This window comes from Pyrgilauda ruficollis, unplaced genomic scaffold (assembly GCF_017590135.1).
Source record: "Pyrgilauda ruficollis isolate IOZ18807 unplaced genomic scaffold, ASM1759013v1 scaffold8, whole genome shotgun sequence".
Lineage (NCBI taxonomy): Eukaryota > Metazoa > Chordata > Aves > Passeriformes > Passeridae > Pyrgilauda > Pyrgilauda ruficollis.
In genome coordinates this window covers 12,611,670-12,629,560 of record NW_024529932.1, presented here as the reverse complement: position 1 = coordinate 12,629,560, position 17,891 = coordinate 12,611,670, and the positions used below count along the sequence as shown (strand labels likewise).

Here is a 17,891-nt window from a genome sequence, read left to right as displayed (position 1 = left end):
TTCCGTCACGTCCGGCAGCCGCGGCCCGGAAGCGCTCGCTGGGCCGCGCCCCGCCCGGAGCCGCCGGCGGCGCTGGGACCGCCGGTACCGGAGCGGGGCCGAGCGGGGCCGGGCGGGGCGGATGGGAGACCACGGGGCGGGCGGGGATCGGCCGGTGTCTTGCGGCGCGGTGGGGCCTGCCCGAGGTGATGTGGGCCCCGCGGAGCGGAGCGGGGCCGGTGCTGCGGGCCGGGCCGCTGGGGCGGAGCAGAGACTCTGCCCCAAAGTCCGGGCTGCTCTCCAGACCCGTTGTCAGTAAAGTGAGCAGGGTTTCGAGCGCACTCAGCAAACCCCCGCACAGTGTTGCACTGCAGTCTGAAGGTGGTGCCGTTCGGGGGTCGGGGTAACACGGTGCTTTTCTAGCGTGGCTGTTAGCTGTGAGTTTTGGCTGAGCTGGGGTAGCAAAGCCCGGGTTAGCGGAGGATCACTGAGTTTTCCCTTGGGTTTTGCTGTTTGTTGACATCAGCATCATCCATCAGATAGTTTAATTGACAGTGCACCGATTACAGTCACAGTTGGCATAAATGCTGTTGTACATCTGCTGCTCACAGATGCTGACTGAAAATGAATAAAGACAAGCAAGCTGATGAAGATGATGATGACAGCGAGCTGTTTGAAGACTTCACAGAGCATTTTAACCAACTTGAACTGCTGGAGACGCACAGGCATTTGATTCCTGTAGGAACTCAGAGCTGTTGGTCAGGACAGTCTGATGATGATGATGATGAGCAAGAAAGAACCGAGGAATGGTACGAAATGCAAGAAAAGAAAATGGAAAAACATCCAGAAAAATTGCTACTCTGGGCAGCTGAAAACAATCGGGTAAGGCACTTGCTCTGTAAATATATATAATTTACAAGAATGTTCTTTTGAGCACATCTGTAGTCTCATCCACAAACAAAAATTTACCTATACTTTCATTCTTTCTCTGAGCTGTTTTGATCTGGTTTTGCAAGGCGCAGTATGTAAACTATCCCCCTTTGTAGCCCATACACACTAAAGCATCTCTGGATCCGTTGGCTTTTAGAACAAATTTTTATTCCAGTTCAAAGTTCAAGTAACAGCACTTTTCTTTAACTTCTATAAACTGAAAGCATGCTAGGCTCTGCATGGCAAATAAGCCTTTTAACCAGAGTGGAGAGGCTGTATCTGAGATTTTGTAAGTGCTTTTGGCACTGACAGAAATTAAACTTCAGGACCGTGAAAGCCATACATCTTGTTTCATAGAATCACGTGAAGTTCCCTGTTTTCTTTAAACAGCTGAGTACCGTGAAGAGGCTCCTGACGGAAAAGCTGGCTCCAGTGAACGCTCGTGATGAAGATCAATACACTCCTCTCCACCGAGCTGCCTACAGCGGGCACTTGGATGTTGCACACGAGTTGGTGGCCCAAGGGGCCGACGTCCACGCGCAGACCGTGGACGGCTGGACGCCCCTGCACAGCGCCTGCAAGTGGAACAACACCAGAGTGGCCGCGTTCCTGCTCCAGCAGGGTGCAGACATCAACGCGCAGACAAACGGTCTGCTGACACCCCTGCACATTGCTGCGGGGAACAAAAACAGCAGGGAAACCCTTGAGCTCCTGCTGATGAACCGCTACGTGAAGCCAGACTTGAAAAACAACTTGGATGAAACTGCCCTTGACATTGCAAGGAGGACTGATATCTATCACTACCTTTTTGAAATAGTAGAAGACTGCATAAACACTGTGTCCCCATAAAAGCTTGTGAATGTGAGGTTTTCTGCCTCTTTCTTGTTGGTGTTCTGCATGCCTGTCGGTGGTGGTCTGTCTCTTTGCAACGAGGTTTTAACGTAAGATCTTTCAGTATTCTCCTCAGGCAAAATGTCACCTCCTGCCGCGCAGTTCAGTGGCCACGCTCGTACTTTGAAGCGTTACTGCTGTTAGTCAGGGTGGTCAGAAAGTCTCAGTAATTCCTGTGAGTTTCTGTTTAATAAGTGCAGATTTGGAGAGGCCTTTGTAAGTTGTCTGTAGTGTAAAAGCAGGAGGAAAAACTGGAATATTTACTTGATGTGAAAAAATTCTGGCTTGGTTATGCAGACTTTATTACGGCTCACTTGAAAATTATTTTTTGAGAAATTCTAACTTTTTTAAAACTGCATGAAAGCTCAGAATGAATGTAACTTATTTGGGTGATACACAAAATGTTTAATGAACCTAATGTAAGGCTTATTATAAAATAAAATATTAAACCAAAAGTATTTTGTTATATTTTTAATTGAAGGCCCATTTATCAATGCAGTCGCCTGTTCATAAATCAAACACATTATTCATAGGATAGAAAGTAGTTTTGCTTTATTTTTTTCCTGGTGCTTTTCACAGAAGTGATTTTCTATCAAGATCCTGTTTACTTTTTCCTTGCAATTAAGTTGCATAAAGACTTAATGTCAAGAATGTGGCATTAGTTGGAAAAAATGAGCCACAACCATGTGAGGATAAACAGCCAGCATAGTCATGTCTGATTTAGTTACAGGTAATTGAGTATTTTTCTTGTACTTTTGAGTTAGTACACTAAAATTTTGCCATGGTAAGGGCATGCAGTATGATTTTCAGCTTCAGCTTTACCATCTGTAATTTAGAAGCGGAGAAAGTCGCTTCTCTGTTAAACAAACTGAAAATTGAATGTAAGTGCTGAGGTATGCCACTATGAGAGCTGTAGTAAACCATGCAGATGCCTTACTGGGTGATCCCAATCTCCTTCCACTAACATGCAGCACAATTGCAGCTGTAGCAGGGTTGGGATATGTTGGACCACATTTGGTGCCCTGATCAAGCTACTGTGGAGGGCAACTTGGTCACCCACCTTTTAGAAGCAGTATGTAATGTTCAGCACTTTCTGTTGGAAAATGGAAACAGCTTCTGAACTATGAATGGTGTAACATGGTTTTAATGCTTATTGTTTTTAAAAGTTTGGTTTCAGAACATCTGTGGAAGAAGATGAATATACCTTGAGATGCATCAAGGAATAATAAAGATGTGGATTACAAGGCCACTTCAGTCCAATAAGCAGTGTCTGAAGATGCCTCGTTTTTAAACCGAACTAGTACTTTCGAGTTTCAGTAGATACACATCAGACTGTCGTTCTTCCCCTCAGCCCGGCATCCTTCCGTAGGGCAGGCCCGTGGTGACAGCCCACAGCGGTGCGGAGTTTGCGATGTGCGTGCCCCGCTGCCGTGGCCGTGCTGAGTGACACAGAGGAGTAGCTGTTGATGGCACCAGAGCTGTCCCCCACCCCGTGCCCCGAGCGGCGGCCAGGGCCCGCTGACGTCGGGGCTGGCAGCAGCCGCAGCCGCAGCCTGCCTGGCGGGCCGCCTCCGTGCCCGGGGAGCGGCGGCCCCGCCTGCCGGGCCGCCTGGCAACCCCCGCGGCAGCAGCCGGCCCAGCGGCCGCAGCGGCAGCCATGAGGGCGGCGGGCCGGCACACACCCGCGGCGGCGGCCGGAGAGCCGGGCAGCGGCAACCGCGGCGAGCAGCCCCGTGAGCACGGCCGTCCCCGGCCACTCCTGCCCCAGCCCGCGGTGTCCCCTCGGGAGCCCAGCCGAGGCTCCCCTTGGCTCCGCACTGATGTCCCCCAGCACCGCGGCAGGTGCTGGCCTGGTGCCGTGCGGCGTCCGCATCCCTCTTCAGCTCCCTGGAGACTCCTGCAGCGAGGACATCTTCTTGGATACCTCTCCACCTACGGCCCTGCCCTGGGATGTCTGTCATGGGGAGGCACGGTGGCCGGCTCCCTGAGTGGCCCTGGGGTGGCTTTGGCTACCAGCACACCCCGTCTGGGTGGCCCCACCAGGGTCATGTCCTGTACCATCCTCCTGTCCTGGGGAGGAGGACCTGGCTGGCTACTGTCAAATATTTGTAAATTATTTGGTTCACATTTATTGAAGGTGGATGCAGAGTAGCATAACTTGACAACTGCATTCAGCAAAGTACATCAGCATTCAGGGGATTTATAATAACTGGTTGTTTTGTAATGTATTTTATTAACAGGGCAGAAATGTGTATATGTTGAGCCACCTAGGAGAGTTAAAGAAATACTGGAGGAGCACTTTCATTTACAGGAAGAAGAATGCAATGTTAATCATCCAGCTGCAGGTAATCCTCCTTATCAGCAAACAGCAAGTATTTGTCAAGACAAGTGATTGTTTTGAGGGACTGTGGCAAAATTACAGAACATTTATGTAATATCGTGCGGAACATTTAAACAGCAGAATTGCATATAGTCTTTATTACTTTTTTCTCTCTCTTTTTTTTTTTTTTTTTTCTTTTTTTTTTTTTTTTTTTTTTTTTTTTTGGTCAGAAATTATGGGATCAGAGAGAACACAGTTAATTCCATATGATGTATCAGTTTAATAAACCAGAAACAATTGCCCAGCAGTAGGGAAGCTTTGTTACCCATTTCTTTGAAAGAAATGCTGTGGTTATTAGTACACTATTTCTCTTGTGTAGGATTGAGACCCATTTCTAAACTCACTCAAAATGAATTAAAAACAGTTGGATTCACAGACAAAAATGTACCTAAATTAGGTGATGTAATCAGTACCCAGTAGATGTAAAGACCATTTGAGCCTGTAATTCTTATTACTGCGATTAGGCTCTGTAGGGAATTACAGCACACACTGCAAATGACTGACTTAGGTACCCTCTTTTTAGTAAGTAGAGGAAAAAAGACACTTTGGACATTTTTTTGACTTGTCCTAGACACCTGTCATTGTGTGTGTCATGCTCTAAAAGTGCCTGTTCTTTTCCTCTTGACTGAAAAGGGATCCAGGACACAGAGCTGAGTTGCAGATGTTAACTCTGGTCTGCTCAATCTGCTCATGTGCCTAATGTTACTAAGAGCTGAACACAACTATCTACACAACTATTTCTGCATCCATCTGCCAATGGATCAAAATTGTCTGGAATATTTCAGTCTGGTTGAATAAATGGATGTTACTTTATATGTTCTCATGACTTTTGAGGAGTGTCCCAAAGAAATGTATGTTAAAAGTGCAAAGATAATAGAGAAACACTGCACGCATATTTGTTACAGGACTCTATATTATGGATCTATAGCAAGCTCAGTACAGAAATGGTATGTACAGCACAATGTTATAGGCATAGCATAACAATGATGAATGATAAATATGATAAATGTAGATGTTGGTGTACAGATTATTCAGTGAGTACTGAATTCCTTTTTCAGCTGTTTGGAGAATTAGAGATGCTTACTAAGTGGCCTGGGCTCTGATAAGCAAGAGCTGTCAGGTTGGATGGTTACTGATCTACACAGTTTAGACCACTAAAGGGTATTATTTAAAATAAATTAGATGGCTAGTAAATTGTAACCTTTCCACAAAATAAATTAGCTTTTAATTTTGTTCTGATGGTGATGGCTTTGGTTTTTTGTTTGTTTGGTTAGTTTTTGGTTTGGGTTGGGTTTTTTGGGGGCGTGGGTGTTGTTGTTTTCTCCATTTTTATGAGGGCATTTGGTATTCCAGTATGACCAAAAAAGGATGCTGCCTGCATCAGTGGTATAACTGCTGTTTCTTATTTATTATAGACAAGCTATATCCTTCTTCAGTTGGGTGCCTGAGTAGTCCTAAGAGCTTCTATAAACAGTAGAGAGCGTTGTGTGCCTTTAGCAATCTGAATTTCTCTCTGAAGATGTCAATCTGTTTTCATTAAGTATGGAAGAATATTATTGTGTAGTTTTATATTAATTCTAGAATAAGCAGTCAGTTATAAAGCTGTTATTTTGCCAAATTGTTAACAGTGGCTCTGGAAGGAGTTTGGAATGTGAAGAACAATTTCTCCACTAGAAGCCTGAAACCAGTGTCACAGAACAGCAGTGATTTACTTTTACAGCCTCAATTCTACTCAAGACATGCAAAAGTGAAAAGTAAGAGTCAATAATAAGAAACTTTTACTATAGCGCCTCATTTTTAAGTTGCAGGGCATCTTTCTGCAGAGCTAACCCATCTCATCCTTTAGTAAGTAGGCAACAGACTTTGAAATCTTTGCAGAAGAAATCAGTTCAGGGCTGCTGTGTTGAGTCACCTTATTTCATATTCTGAAACCTTTTGTAAAGGTTCCACATCTGTTCTGTGGAATAATCCCTTGGTTTCTACTGGTAGATGGTGAGTGTTTGTTTCATGTTCATTATGAACCTTACTGTTCTTAGCATACAACCCTAAAAAATTCAATTGCTTGGAAAAGCACTCCTCCAGCACACTCTCTGAAAAGAGCTTGGTCTAGTAATTCTTTCAGGCATTTTAGCGTTTGCCTGCAGTGGTCAGCTGGTGCTCTGGGAAATGTGTTTCTCTCCTTACAGTCTGTAGAGTGTAGCTTTTGTGGAGCAGACCTGTTCTTTATAGATTTTAACTTAATGTGTGCCTACATTCTCTCCTAAGCTAACTCTCTTTAAACCCTGAGGAAACACAGTTTGTTTGCTTGTTAAGAGGAATATTTTTAATGCCATGAGCTTGCAGAATATATGAACTCAGCATATTTTGCCATTACATGAAGCTCATTCCCACATTCTTGGGGGATAGTGGTTTAAAAATGCAGGTTTATAAATACATGACTAGCACCCCTTTTTCCCTTCCTATCCTGATCTTATGAGATCAGGAGATAGTGGCTTATGTACCTCAGGCTTCTAGTGAAGGCAAGCAGAGTTTTCAAAGATCATGATCTTCTCCATTTCCTGCTCAGAACCATGAAGAAAGAAGAACTTTAAAACATAGCAGTTCATTCAGATTGATGTAGGTGCTGAAAATCTGTTGATTTTCCTTTGGGAATTTGAATGAGATTTCATTCTCCGGGACTGCTGCTAGAGACAAGTGGTGCCCTCCTCACTAGATATGCTGCCTGTTTTGCAGTGGGCAGGCAGGCATCATGAGAGAAGAGGTGGCAGAAAAGACACCTAATGGGAGTAAAACTGGGAGCAATCTAGCTTCAGCTCCTGTGTTCACCAAACCATCTCCATTCATGCACTCTTTTCTCTGTAAGGATCTGGGGAAGAAAGGAGACACTAGTGGGGAGATGGAGTGGGCACAGGCTATAGAAATGGACAAAAGGGAAGAGGTGATGAGAGAAGATGAGCCTGCTGTGTTTAGTGCCAGAGGAGAGGAACCACTGAAGGAAAAGGAAGAAGCACTGATAAGGGGCATGAAAGAGGAGACATACAGAAGGTTAGAAATTCCTGAAGGAAACAGAAAAGAGGAGAATACAGTTCAGGAACACAGAGATAGGAACTGCAAAAAATTAAGGGAAAATATGCAGAAGATATAAACAGAAGATAGAAAAAGAAAAAAATTTATTCATATTGCTGAATTTACTTAAGTAAATGCATTTTCCTTCTTCCTTTTACTGCCTTTCTCTAAAAGTGACCAGTGGTTTGGAGGGCTCACTGTGTGGTATCTCATGCATCCTTAGACAAGATGTTGTCTTTTTTACAGATTGCTGAATGTCAATGCTGTGAAGACCTGAGCCTGCTTTGATGTGTCAAATCAAACATCAGCATAACTAGCTACCTTTGGAAATGTAGATGTTTATTTATAGGATTTTGAATAAAGTTCTACTTGAATATAGACCTATTTCCTTTTTGTTGTTTTATTGACATCCTCATACTACTTTTTAATCTGATCTTGTAAGTAGTCAAATCTGAGCCATATTTCCACCAGTGATGAAAACGTCACAATCCAAAGATTACAAGATGTTCTTGCTGAAAAACGTTTAACTGTGAAAGCACGTTTTCATAGTTTTCTCTTTTGCAAAGTGATTCTAAGTTCCAGCAGATGGTTTTAATGTATTGATGAAGTGGCTCATAATGCTTTAGGCTGAGTTCATCCATTAAACAGAGCATTTCGAAGGTGTTGCAGTAAGGCAGAAAAATTATAAAAGAAAGGCCTCATAAAATCAGACCTGCTCTCTCAGATCAGTGGCTAGCCTGTCATTTCTTCAAAGCGAAGCTAACACTTTGCAGGTTCCCACATGAAAACAATCCTGATGTGAACAGTTAACATAACAATCTATTCCTCGGTGAAAAACAACTAGCACATGCATAAACATTAAATCTATCCCATGAGAATCATTGAAGAAAATATGTAAACAATTTAAGAATAGAGAGATTTGAAGGACAAGAAAAATACCTTTTACTAACCAATAGAGTAATTGACAAGAAAGCTACTAACCAATTGGAATCACACATGAGGTTTATAAAATGATGTAAAAAGAAAAGGCAGCAATAAAAAAAGCCTTTGATACATTGCTTGGTGTGTAATTTCGTCCGTCTCTACTGCAACAAGAAGGCAAGAGTTTGTGATTCACTATCTAGCCTGATTTAATGAAAGTTTAACATAAATCAGCCTCTCTCCATGTAAGAGCTATCATAGTATTGAAGAGCCACAGAGACAGCATGGAACATGAAATAACTTACCACTCTTAACTCTTAAACCATTATTACAGTGAGGTAACACCAAATGAATATTAGTTTGCTTTGTATTATCATGCCACTTACAAAACAAATCTAAATCCTTCATCCTGTATAAAATCAGAAAATATATGGAGTCCTCCAGAGGCTGTTTCACCATGGACTTCTGTGTGCTACAGGGGCACAGCTGACTCACCATGGTCTTCCCCAGGGGCTGCTCTGGCTCCTGGAGCACCTCCTGCCCCTCCTTCTCCACTGATTTTGGGATCTACAGGGCTGTTCTTCTCACATATTCTTACTCCTCTCTGCTCTGGCTCCAGTTGCTTCAGTGCAGTGCCTTTTTCCTTCTTTAATTTGTTATCCCAGAGGCACTACCAGCATTGCTCATTGGCTCAGCCCTGGTTAGCAGCGGCTCTGTCTTGGAGCCAGCTGGTATTGGCTCTGTTGGACACAGGAGAAGCTTCTAAAACTCCTCACAGAATTCACTCCTGTAGTCATCCCCTGGTACCAAAACCTTGCCTAAGAGGTGGAGATGGGATTTGTTTCTGGGCCTCTCAGTTCCTCTGGAAGTATCTATAACACAGTGAATATTTTTAAAAAGGAAGTCTCAATGACAACTTTGTGAAACTGGACTTTAATTTCCTTTGGTTTTTTTTCTACAATTATCTGTGAATTAAATCAGATGTTTGTTCTTTTTCTGGATCTCTGCTCTGACATTAGAAGTTGGGTTTTACTTTTGTATCAGTGAGAAGGGAAAAAGAGAAAAACCAAAACCAAAACAGCCCCTCAGCAGGCTTCAAGTCAATTCTTTTCAGTGTTTCCATCTGACTCCTAAATGAAAAAGGTTATTGTACTGAATATTGTACCTGAGGCACTAGAGGGGTAGCTCCTTCTGAAAATACTGTTCTCACTTTTTAGATGCAAATTTGATCGTGAATCACATAATAGTGTTTGAAAAGCACTGGATTTTCAGACAGAGACTTAGATTAGGCTTGTTGTATCTTGCTTCTGCTTTGTTTCATTTTTACCCTACTCTCCTCTCCTTGCTTTCCCATTCTGTTTCATAATCTTATTTTAAAAATTTCCAAATGAGAAGACTTTCTGGCTCTATCCTGGATTCCTGCACTAACTCAGTTTTGGTGCAGCATTTGGTGCTCATTTTCTGCCTCTTCCTTTTTGTGTGACCTTCTACAACAGAGAAATTCCTGTTGGATCTTTTCTACTGAATATATTACCTCACTTATGAGACTGTGGTAATTCTTACCTAGTCTGATATATTCATGTTTGTGACCTTTTTATGTGTATCCTCTTTTATTTGAATAAAACAAAGCAATTTGTTTAAATTTAATATTGCATAATAACAATGTTATTAATATTACAGTGATATTTGTAATATTTTATCATATTTCATTAAATAGGGTGTTGGGTAATTTAAATTACTGTGCTCACATTTTATCATAGTGACTTTTTACCATCTAACTGTTTGGCTCTCTTTTTCTCTTTTTTAATTTTATTATTTCGTTGCCAAACTCAACACAACTGTTTTGAAAGACAATTGTTATCATTGCTTACGTCATTACATCATTGCCTGTATTAGTACCAGTGATTAAACACTTATATTTTTCCAAGACTACATCTACATTATTAAGTAATGAAGCACAACAGGAGAGGGTCAAGTTATTAAAGCAGTTGGTATTGAGAGCCCCATAACTAGATTATGTGTGGTTTAGAAGATTTACTTCAAATTAGGGCTAGTTTTGTCTCCTGGACTGAGATATGACCACAACCCCTGATCTTCAAAGATGTCCAAAGAGAAGTTTTGTCACAAATCCTTGCTCTCTGTCCTGGGAGATGCTCAGCTGGCTAAAATGAGAGCATCAGTGCTGGTTGCACTGATCACTGTCTCTTGCCAGTGTGGCTGCGCAAGATGAAGGCCAATGCTGAAAAAAAAAAACCCAAGGAAGATTGAAATTATTGATAACTGCTTACAAATATCCACAGAGTCAAATTCTGGCTTGCTGATACCCACACGTGTCAAAGTGTGTCTGAGGAAACCCAAGGAAGATTGAAATTATTGATAACTGCTTACAAATATCCACAGAGTCAAATTCTGGCTTGCTGGTACCCACACATGTGTCAAAGTGTGTCTGAGGCTCATGTGGGACTGCTAGGAAAATTTTCTGCTCTGATTTCTCCTCTGGTCTACACTGGTGAACAACAAAGCTGTGTGCTTCAATGGAAAACTGAAGAGTGTCCTGGACAGGATCTTTCATTCACAGTGTGCACATTTGTTCATGCCTGTGCCTTGACCTGGAAATATCAACTTCACATGGTTTTAATCCAGCATTGCTCACAGTCACAAGTGAAACTGTAGCCAGGCTGAATATTTTAACACTGCCTTTGCTGCATATGCAGAAATATGAGTTTGTCTGTCCAGAAACTGTTCAGGCATCAACTTTCAACTGGATCTTCTCATCGTATTTCCAAATTTTAAACTTCCAAGCAGAAAGATCATAATCGTACATATGGAACACTAGGTAATCAAATTACAGGCATTTAAACTTCACACTGAAATACAAAGGGTATCATTTATACAGAAAAAAACTTTTACCACGCCTTTTCATAGAGAATTTAGGTTCTTGGCAAAACTTGCATTGAAACCATGGGGACTATTTATGAAGAGACTGCAACATCATTCTTATTGTCATTTTGGTACCAGACAGCATCCTCCTACGCTTTGAAGCTGATCACATTTTCTTATGATGAAAAAACTTCACAAGGTTTCCCCGCCTGACAGAATGTCTGGGTTGATAGCTGTGGTTGAAAACACAACCATGTCTTACAGTACCTTTTAAACTGCCTTTGTAAAACGTTGACAAATAGCTTCAAACAGTTTTCTAGGCTTAAATATTTCTGAAGTGCAACAAAACAGTGTGAGTCAGAGGAGAGGAGGAAGCCAGTTGGGAAGTTCCAGGCAAAAATATTTACTGCTGTTAGTGATGGCATCTATTCAACCTTCAAATAAGCAAAATATTTTTTATTTTGCAACAGCTGCACTACTAACACACAGCATATTATTTTACATTTTTGAGTATCAGCAACATGAGAACTTGCTGTGATTTCCACAGAGCAGTTAAAGCACTCCCAAGCTGCATATACAGTGCCAAGAAGCCTGGGTGGTCCTCAGTCCATGGGGCTATCTCCTGGACTGGTTTGTCTCCAAAGCAGACCAAATCAGATGTGTTCCCTGTGGGAGGTCTTCAGGCATCTGGCAACACTACTCAGCCTTCATCATGTTGTACTTCTCAGTGATGTCCATGGAGTTTTTCCTGAGTCAGAGTGAACAAATCTGCTTGAAAAAACCCTGTCAGCACAAAGTAGCTGATGTGATTGTGGCGTGGATGTACTGTGTATTGTGGCAGAAATGAGGCAAACTGAAGTTGACATGGGTTACTGCCTGGCTGGTGTTTATTTTTCCAGTCAAGAAATGAGACATTAAAAAGGGAAGAGAAATATCTGACCTACACACAGACCTGAGGACACCTGATTTCCAACCTTGGTCCTGACAGTGAGGTCACTCCCTGTATCCTTCACTCTACAGCAACACATCCCATCTGGCTCTTAAATGTACTACACCAAGATTTCTAAGAATCTGCTGGACTTCTAGATGAAGGCACAACTGTCATCACTTTCAGCAGTGACTATGATGAATATCCAATTAAAATGTATTTCTGCTATTTCCCATACTGGGAGGATTTGAAGACAGCATCAACAAAACAGTCAGATTTGTGATTTGTAAAAAATTCTAAAATATATCTCAAATATACATTTCATCTTGCTCTAGATACAAATTCTACAAAGATTTTTGAACTAGTGGACTACATACAACATGTAAATGTAAACATATATGTAGCTTCCACAGCAGCAGGTGTAACAGGAAAATTAATTTAAGGTGACAACATTACTCATAGAAAATATTTGGGCTACTGCTCTCTCATCTTGAAATTATTAAATTCTTATTTGCCACAATAAACCAAATATTGTTATAGTTCTGAATATCTGTGTTGTATAAAGAACCACAACTTACTGTGGATTTCAGTAATAGCTTTTTTTTTAAGATGCAGAGAGATGTGGAGCTTTAGCTGATGTTGTGTTGAGGAATACAGAAAGCCATGTTTTGATTTCATGCTAAATAATTCAACAGATTTGTCTCAGTGTAACAATCGTTTTAATGTGGATGCCACTGAAGTGCAGATGAAAGTCACACTGAAGTTTCACTGTGAGACTGCAAAAAACCAAAAGTAACTAGGCAACTTTTGCTATGAATCCTCACAAGAGAATTTTTTTTTTTTGTCTTCCAAATTTGTCACTATTTGGCTTATAAAGATGTCCATGTTGTCCTGAAACATTTCATAAATGCTGAATTAAGGCCAACATTTTTGTTGATTTACCATAGGCAGGATCAGACCTTGCATCATCAGTGTAACTGGTCAGGCTTTGAATTTGGAACGCTTAGCAGTGAATGCTTAGCAGCAATGGAAATGAAAGCATGACTAGATAAAGACTCCTCCAAAGTCAAGTATCAATGCTGAAAGCTCCTGAAGGAAAAGAAGAATCATCATTGCAGTTGATATGATCAAATTTATTGAATGAATCAGAATTCCACAGAAGACAATTGAGCTCTCCCACTCACTTTCACAAGTCTCAGTTTGAATAAACAAAATAACTAACAGTTGTGGGTTTGGACCATTTTGAATCCTTGGTTAATGCAGACTAGGGATTGTGTTCATTTTGTGTAGTGTTCACTGTATCAGGTGGGCTCTGGACTGAATCTACGTACATTTTAGGGCTTCACAGGATTTTACTCTTCCTCAGCATTGTATTTCTGTATTTTTTTGCAGTTTTCTACTGTAGCAAAGCAACTTTCCCATTTCCCATTTTGCGACTAAAACCAGTTATTTATCAAGACAGGTGCTAGTGCCGGCAATGATTCACCTCATCCACTAGGGTGGACTAGTGATCCCTGGAGATCCATTCCAGCCAGCTCTGGATGTATGTAGGAGCAGGCAGCCAGATACCAACTCCAACCACAGCTGTTGGCATTTCTTATATTTTATAAGTGTTTGCAGCATGGACTATGGAAGTACTATGTACACAGTATGGAATGACTACGTACTATAGGTTTATGGGTGTACATGACTTAGTTTCTAACCTAACACCACCCTCACACACAACTGTGCTTTATTTTTTTTGAGACCTGAATCACTTCTCTTACTTCTTGACTTACTAGCGTTAAGTCACAGGGCCTCGATGTACGTGTCATGTAAAATCTGAAATCCAAACAGTCAGTGAGAATTTCTGCCTGCTGTAACTCTGCTGCCTTCACTAGATATATATGAGAGGACCTTGGATCAACAGCTGTTGGATATGAGCTTGTGCAGTGTCAGAGCTGGAAACTTGCTCAGTTCTGTACAAACACTGTCTGAACTGTGTGAGTCAACAACCTCACAGTTCACTGAAGCAAATTCCTTAGGAAAAAGGTTTTGAGCATATGTAATGCACTTTTTCACAGCAACTCTGTGAAGCAGAGTTGGAAAAAGTAATTTTCTGGTAATCATGAGGTTTTGCAGTTTTTAAATAACTGTGAGATTTTAAAGTAAGCATGTATGATTCTAAGAAAGCTGTAAAGGAGCAAAAAGAACCCTCTTTTAAATTTTATTTTCTTTTAGTTTTCCAAATTGTTACTCCTTCTAGAGGTGCTTGAAACTGATTGAATTTGACAGGAATTCAAAGCTATTGTTGCAGCTGTCACTTCTTCTTTTTTTTTTTTTTCTATTTTTTTTCCTAAATAAGTGACTTATTCAAACTTGCTCTCAGCCTCACTCTCTAAATTACATCTGTTTTAAAAAAAATCCACTCCATCTTCCAAAGTACTTCTCTGTGAGGCCACAGGATACAGCACGTAAATCATAGCTCAGCTGGTGTGGGAAAACCCTTTTGCCAGAGTTTAAAACCTCTGGCTGTTTCAGGTGTGGACTGGAAGAATGCACATGGGAAGCAGCAGAGCACTCCTGCTTTCTCATGGGCAGTAGGACAGGGGAGACCTGAGACTATGCCTGCCTTTGTGATGTAAATGGCAGGGTTCTCCTCCATCTGCGGCCCTCTGCCCTGTGCTCCAGCTGTGCTCATGTATGGGATTTGTGTGGCAAGGGTCTGGTACTGATGGGGTGACAAGGGTGGCTTCTCTGAGATGGCACTAGAAACTTCCCCCCATGTCTAGTGGAGCCAATTCCAGCCAGCTCCAAGACAGACCCACTGCTGGCCACAGCTGACCCCATCAGTGATAGCAAGAGCTCCTTTGGGATAATGTATCTAAGGAAAAAAGTTATTGCACAGAAGCAATCACGTCCAGAGAAGAGAGGAATGAAAATATGTGAGAGCGGACACCAAAGTCAGTGCAGAAGAAAGGGATGGAGGTGCTGCAGGGGCTGGAGCAGAGATTCCCCTGAAGCCTGTGCTCCATGGTGAAGCAGGATGATCCTGGATGGAGGACCTCATGCCAGAGCAGGTGGATGCCCATAGAACGCTCTGCTGCTGAGCAGGTTCCTGGCGGGATCTATGCCCCCGTGGAGAAAGGAAACCCACGTTAGGGCAGGTTTGCTGTCAGGACTTGTGACCCCACTGGGGAGCCACACTGGAGCAGCCTTTCCTGAAGGACTGCATCCTGTGGAAGGGACCCACACTGAAGCAGTTCATGAAGAACTGCAGGTCCTGAGAAGGACTCACGTTGGAGAAGTTCAAAGGACTGTCTGCCGTGGGAGGACCCACACTGGAGCAGGGGAAGGGTGTGAGGAGTCCTTCCCCTGAGGAGGAAGGAGCAGCAGAGACACAATGTGATGAACTGACCGCAGCCCCCATTCCCCATCGTTCTGCACCGCTGTTGGGGAGGAGGCAGAGAAATTGCGAGTGGCACAGAGCCCAGGAAGAAGGGAAGGCTGGGGAGAAGGTGTCTTTCAGTTTTGGTTTAATTTTCCATTACCCCAGTCTGATTTGATTGGCAAGAAATTAAGTTAATTTCCCCAAATCCGTTTTGTTTTGTAACTGCTGAGTGAACTCTCCCTGTCCTTAGGTGGACCAGAGAGCCTTTCCTTGTATTTTCTCTCCTCTGTCTTGCTGATGAAGGCCGAGACAAAGCGGCTGTGATTACCAGCCAAGCCGGGGTCAACCCACCAGAGGTGCCCCGCTGCGGGTACCCTGAGACCCCTGGTGAGCGTTCCTTCAACCTTTCCCGTGCGCGCTGGGGCCTGGGCTCTCACCGGGGATCCCTCCCGAGTGCGGAGACACAGATTCCCTCTGCGGCTCCGAGTCGGGCATGAGCAACCGAGCGGCCCGGGGCCGCAGCTCCCCGGCTGCCGCGGCGGCGCTGGCTGCGCGGGCGGCGCTGGGCGCTGGCGGCCGGGCTGCTGGGCGCCGCCGCCGCCGCGCTCGCCCTGTACTCGGCGCTGCCCGAGCCGGCCCGGACGGACGACGAGCCGGTGACCGTGCTGCTGTGGTGGGAGCCCTTCGGCCGCCCGCGGCGCTTGCCCGACTGCCGGCGGCGCTACAACATCAGCGGCTGCCGCCTCAGCGCCGACCGCAGCCGGCTCGGCGAGGCGCAGGCGGTGCTGTTCCACCACCGCGACCTGGCGCGGCACGGCGCCGAGGGGCTGCCCCGAGGGGCCCCGCCGCGGCCCCCGCGCCAGCGCTGGGTGTGGATGAACTTCGAGTCGCCGTCGCACTCGCCCGGCCTGCGGGGGCTCGCCGGGCTCTTCAACTGGACCATGTCCTACCGCCGCGACTCCGACGTGTTCGTTCCCTATGGATATCTCTACGCCCCGCCGGCGCCCCGGCCCTTCGTCCTGCCCCGCAAGACGCGGCTGGTGGCCTGGGTCATCAGCAACTGGAACGAGGAGCACGCCCGGGTGCGCTACTACCGCCAGCTGAAGGAGCACCTGCCCATCGACGTGTACGGGGCGCGGGGGCTGGCGCTGGCCGAGGGCGGCCTGGTGGAGACCGTCTCAGCCTACAAGTTCTACCTGGCCTTCGAGAACTCCCAGCACACCGACTACATCACCGAAAAGCTCTGGAGAAACGCTTTCTCCGCCAGCGCCGTGCCCGTCGTCCTCGGACCTCGCAGGGCCAACTACGAGCGCTTCATCCCCCCCGATTCCTTCATCCACGTTGACGACTTCCCCAGCCCCCGGCTGCTGGCCACCTACCTGAAATTCCTCGATAAAAACAAACCCAACTACAGGCGGTACTTTGCCTGGAGGAAGAAGTACGAAGTCCACGTCACCTCGTTCTGGGATGAGCATTTCTGCAAGGTCTGCGAGGCTGTTCGGACAGCTGGGAATCAAATCAAGACTGTTCAAAATCTGGCCAGCTGGTTTGAAAGCTGATGTTCCTGGAAGATGAGGCGTGCTGGACAGCCTGGGCCAAGCGCCAAGGTGTCAGGCAGGATGGGTCTCACAGAGATCATTAGCCCAGGTAGTCGGCATTAGCCACAGGAGACTGGCATCACTTGGAGAAGCACACAGGTACAGGAAAACAAGCTGTGAAAAGCCTATAAAAGGAAGATTTTTATTAAAGAGAAAATTATGAAGGCGCAAAGAGACATTATGCCAGATGATTCCTAAAGAGCAAAGTTAAATTTCCAGAAGTTGCACAGTTACAGAACTTTTAAATTTCTGCACAGCTCAACATAAATATCCGATGCCAAATTCCTCAGCTGTACAGCTGAAACCAATTTTGGCGGCTATGTCAACTTCCTGGAGCATGAAACTTTCCTCTGCTCACAGAAGATACACGATCAGTGCTGGTTTTCTGTAATACTAAGACAAAAATGAATGTTTTAAACTGTTTTTTATGCGTGTGAAAGCTATTTACAAATTCTGAGCCGCAAGTGTTGAATGTAAGAATCTTATGATACAGTAGCACCTTTTAGCAGTGCTTGAAATTGCAGCAGCCAGTTAATAATGCTTTGAACCAAATAATTGTTCCATTTAGGAAAAAGTGTATGGAGGGGACTGAATCTGAGTGGACAAACAGCTCAGGTGATGTAAAGTATTCTGCTACCTGCTGAAACCATAGGCATGCTTATCCTGTATGAGAGTAGAGTAGAACTTTAAGTACAGGAAAACACAGACTGTAGGGAAGAAAGTCAGAACATTTCCACCCTTCCTTTTTTCAGGAATTAGAAAATGTTTACAGGTATCTGCATGTTTTTCTCTGCAAAATTATTGCCATGCAGGAAAATGCAGGCAAAGGCTCAGAATGGCAGGGGTTTTATTACTGTATTGACTATATATACTGAAAGGCAAACTTTTTTCTCAAGTATCAGTAGACAGTGCCATTGTGTAGCAACTCACTTGTTTTTTGGCTTGCAT

At 44.0% G+C, this 17,891-nt stretch overlaps 2 protein-coding genes across 2 annotated transcripts; both read left to right on the top strand.

Annotated features, from left to right (window-relative positions):
• Window positions 1-12: 12 nt before the first annotated feature.
• ANKRD49 (ankyrin repeat domain 49) lies at window positions 13-2,251 on the top strand. The gene is made up of 3 exons (XM_041487350.1): window positions 13-84; window positions 591-861; window positions 1,300-2,251. Exons 2-3 carry the CDS (start codon window positions 604-606, stop codon window positions 1,756-1,758), a joined length of 717 nt encoding a protein of 238 aa, XP_041343284.1. The 5' UTR covers window positions 13-84; window positions 591-603; the 3' UTR covers window positions 1,759-2,251.
• A 1,206-nt stretch (window positions 2,252-3,457) lies between these two features.
• Window positions 3,458-17,204, top strand: FUT4 (fucosyltransferase 4). Its single transcript, XM_041487131.1, has 3 exons — window positions 3,458-3,642; window positions 15,596-15,732; window positions 15,868-17,204. Exons 1-3 carry the CDS (start codon window positions 3,458-3,460, stop codon window positions 16,902-16,904), a joined length of 1,359 nt encoding a protein of 452 aa, XP_041343065.1. The 3' UTR covers window positions 16,905-17,204.
• Window positions 17,205-17,891: the final 687 nt, after the last annotated feature.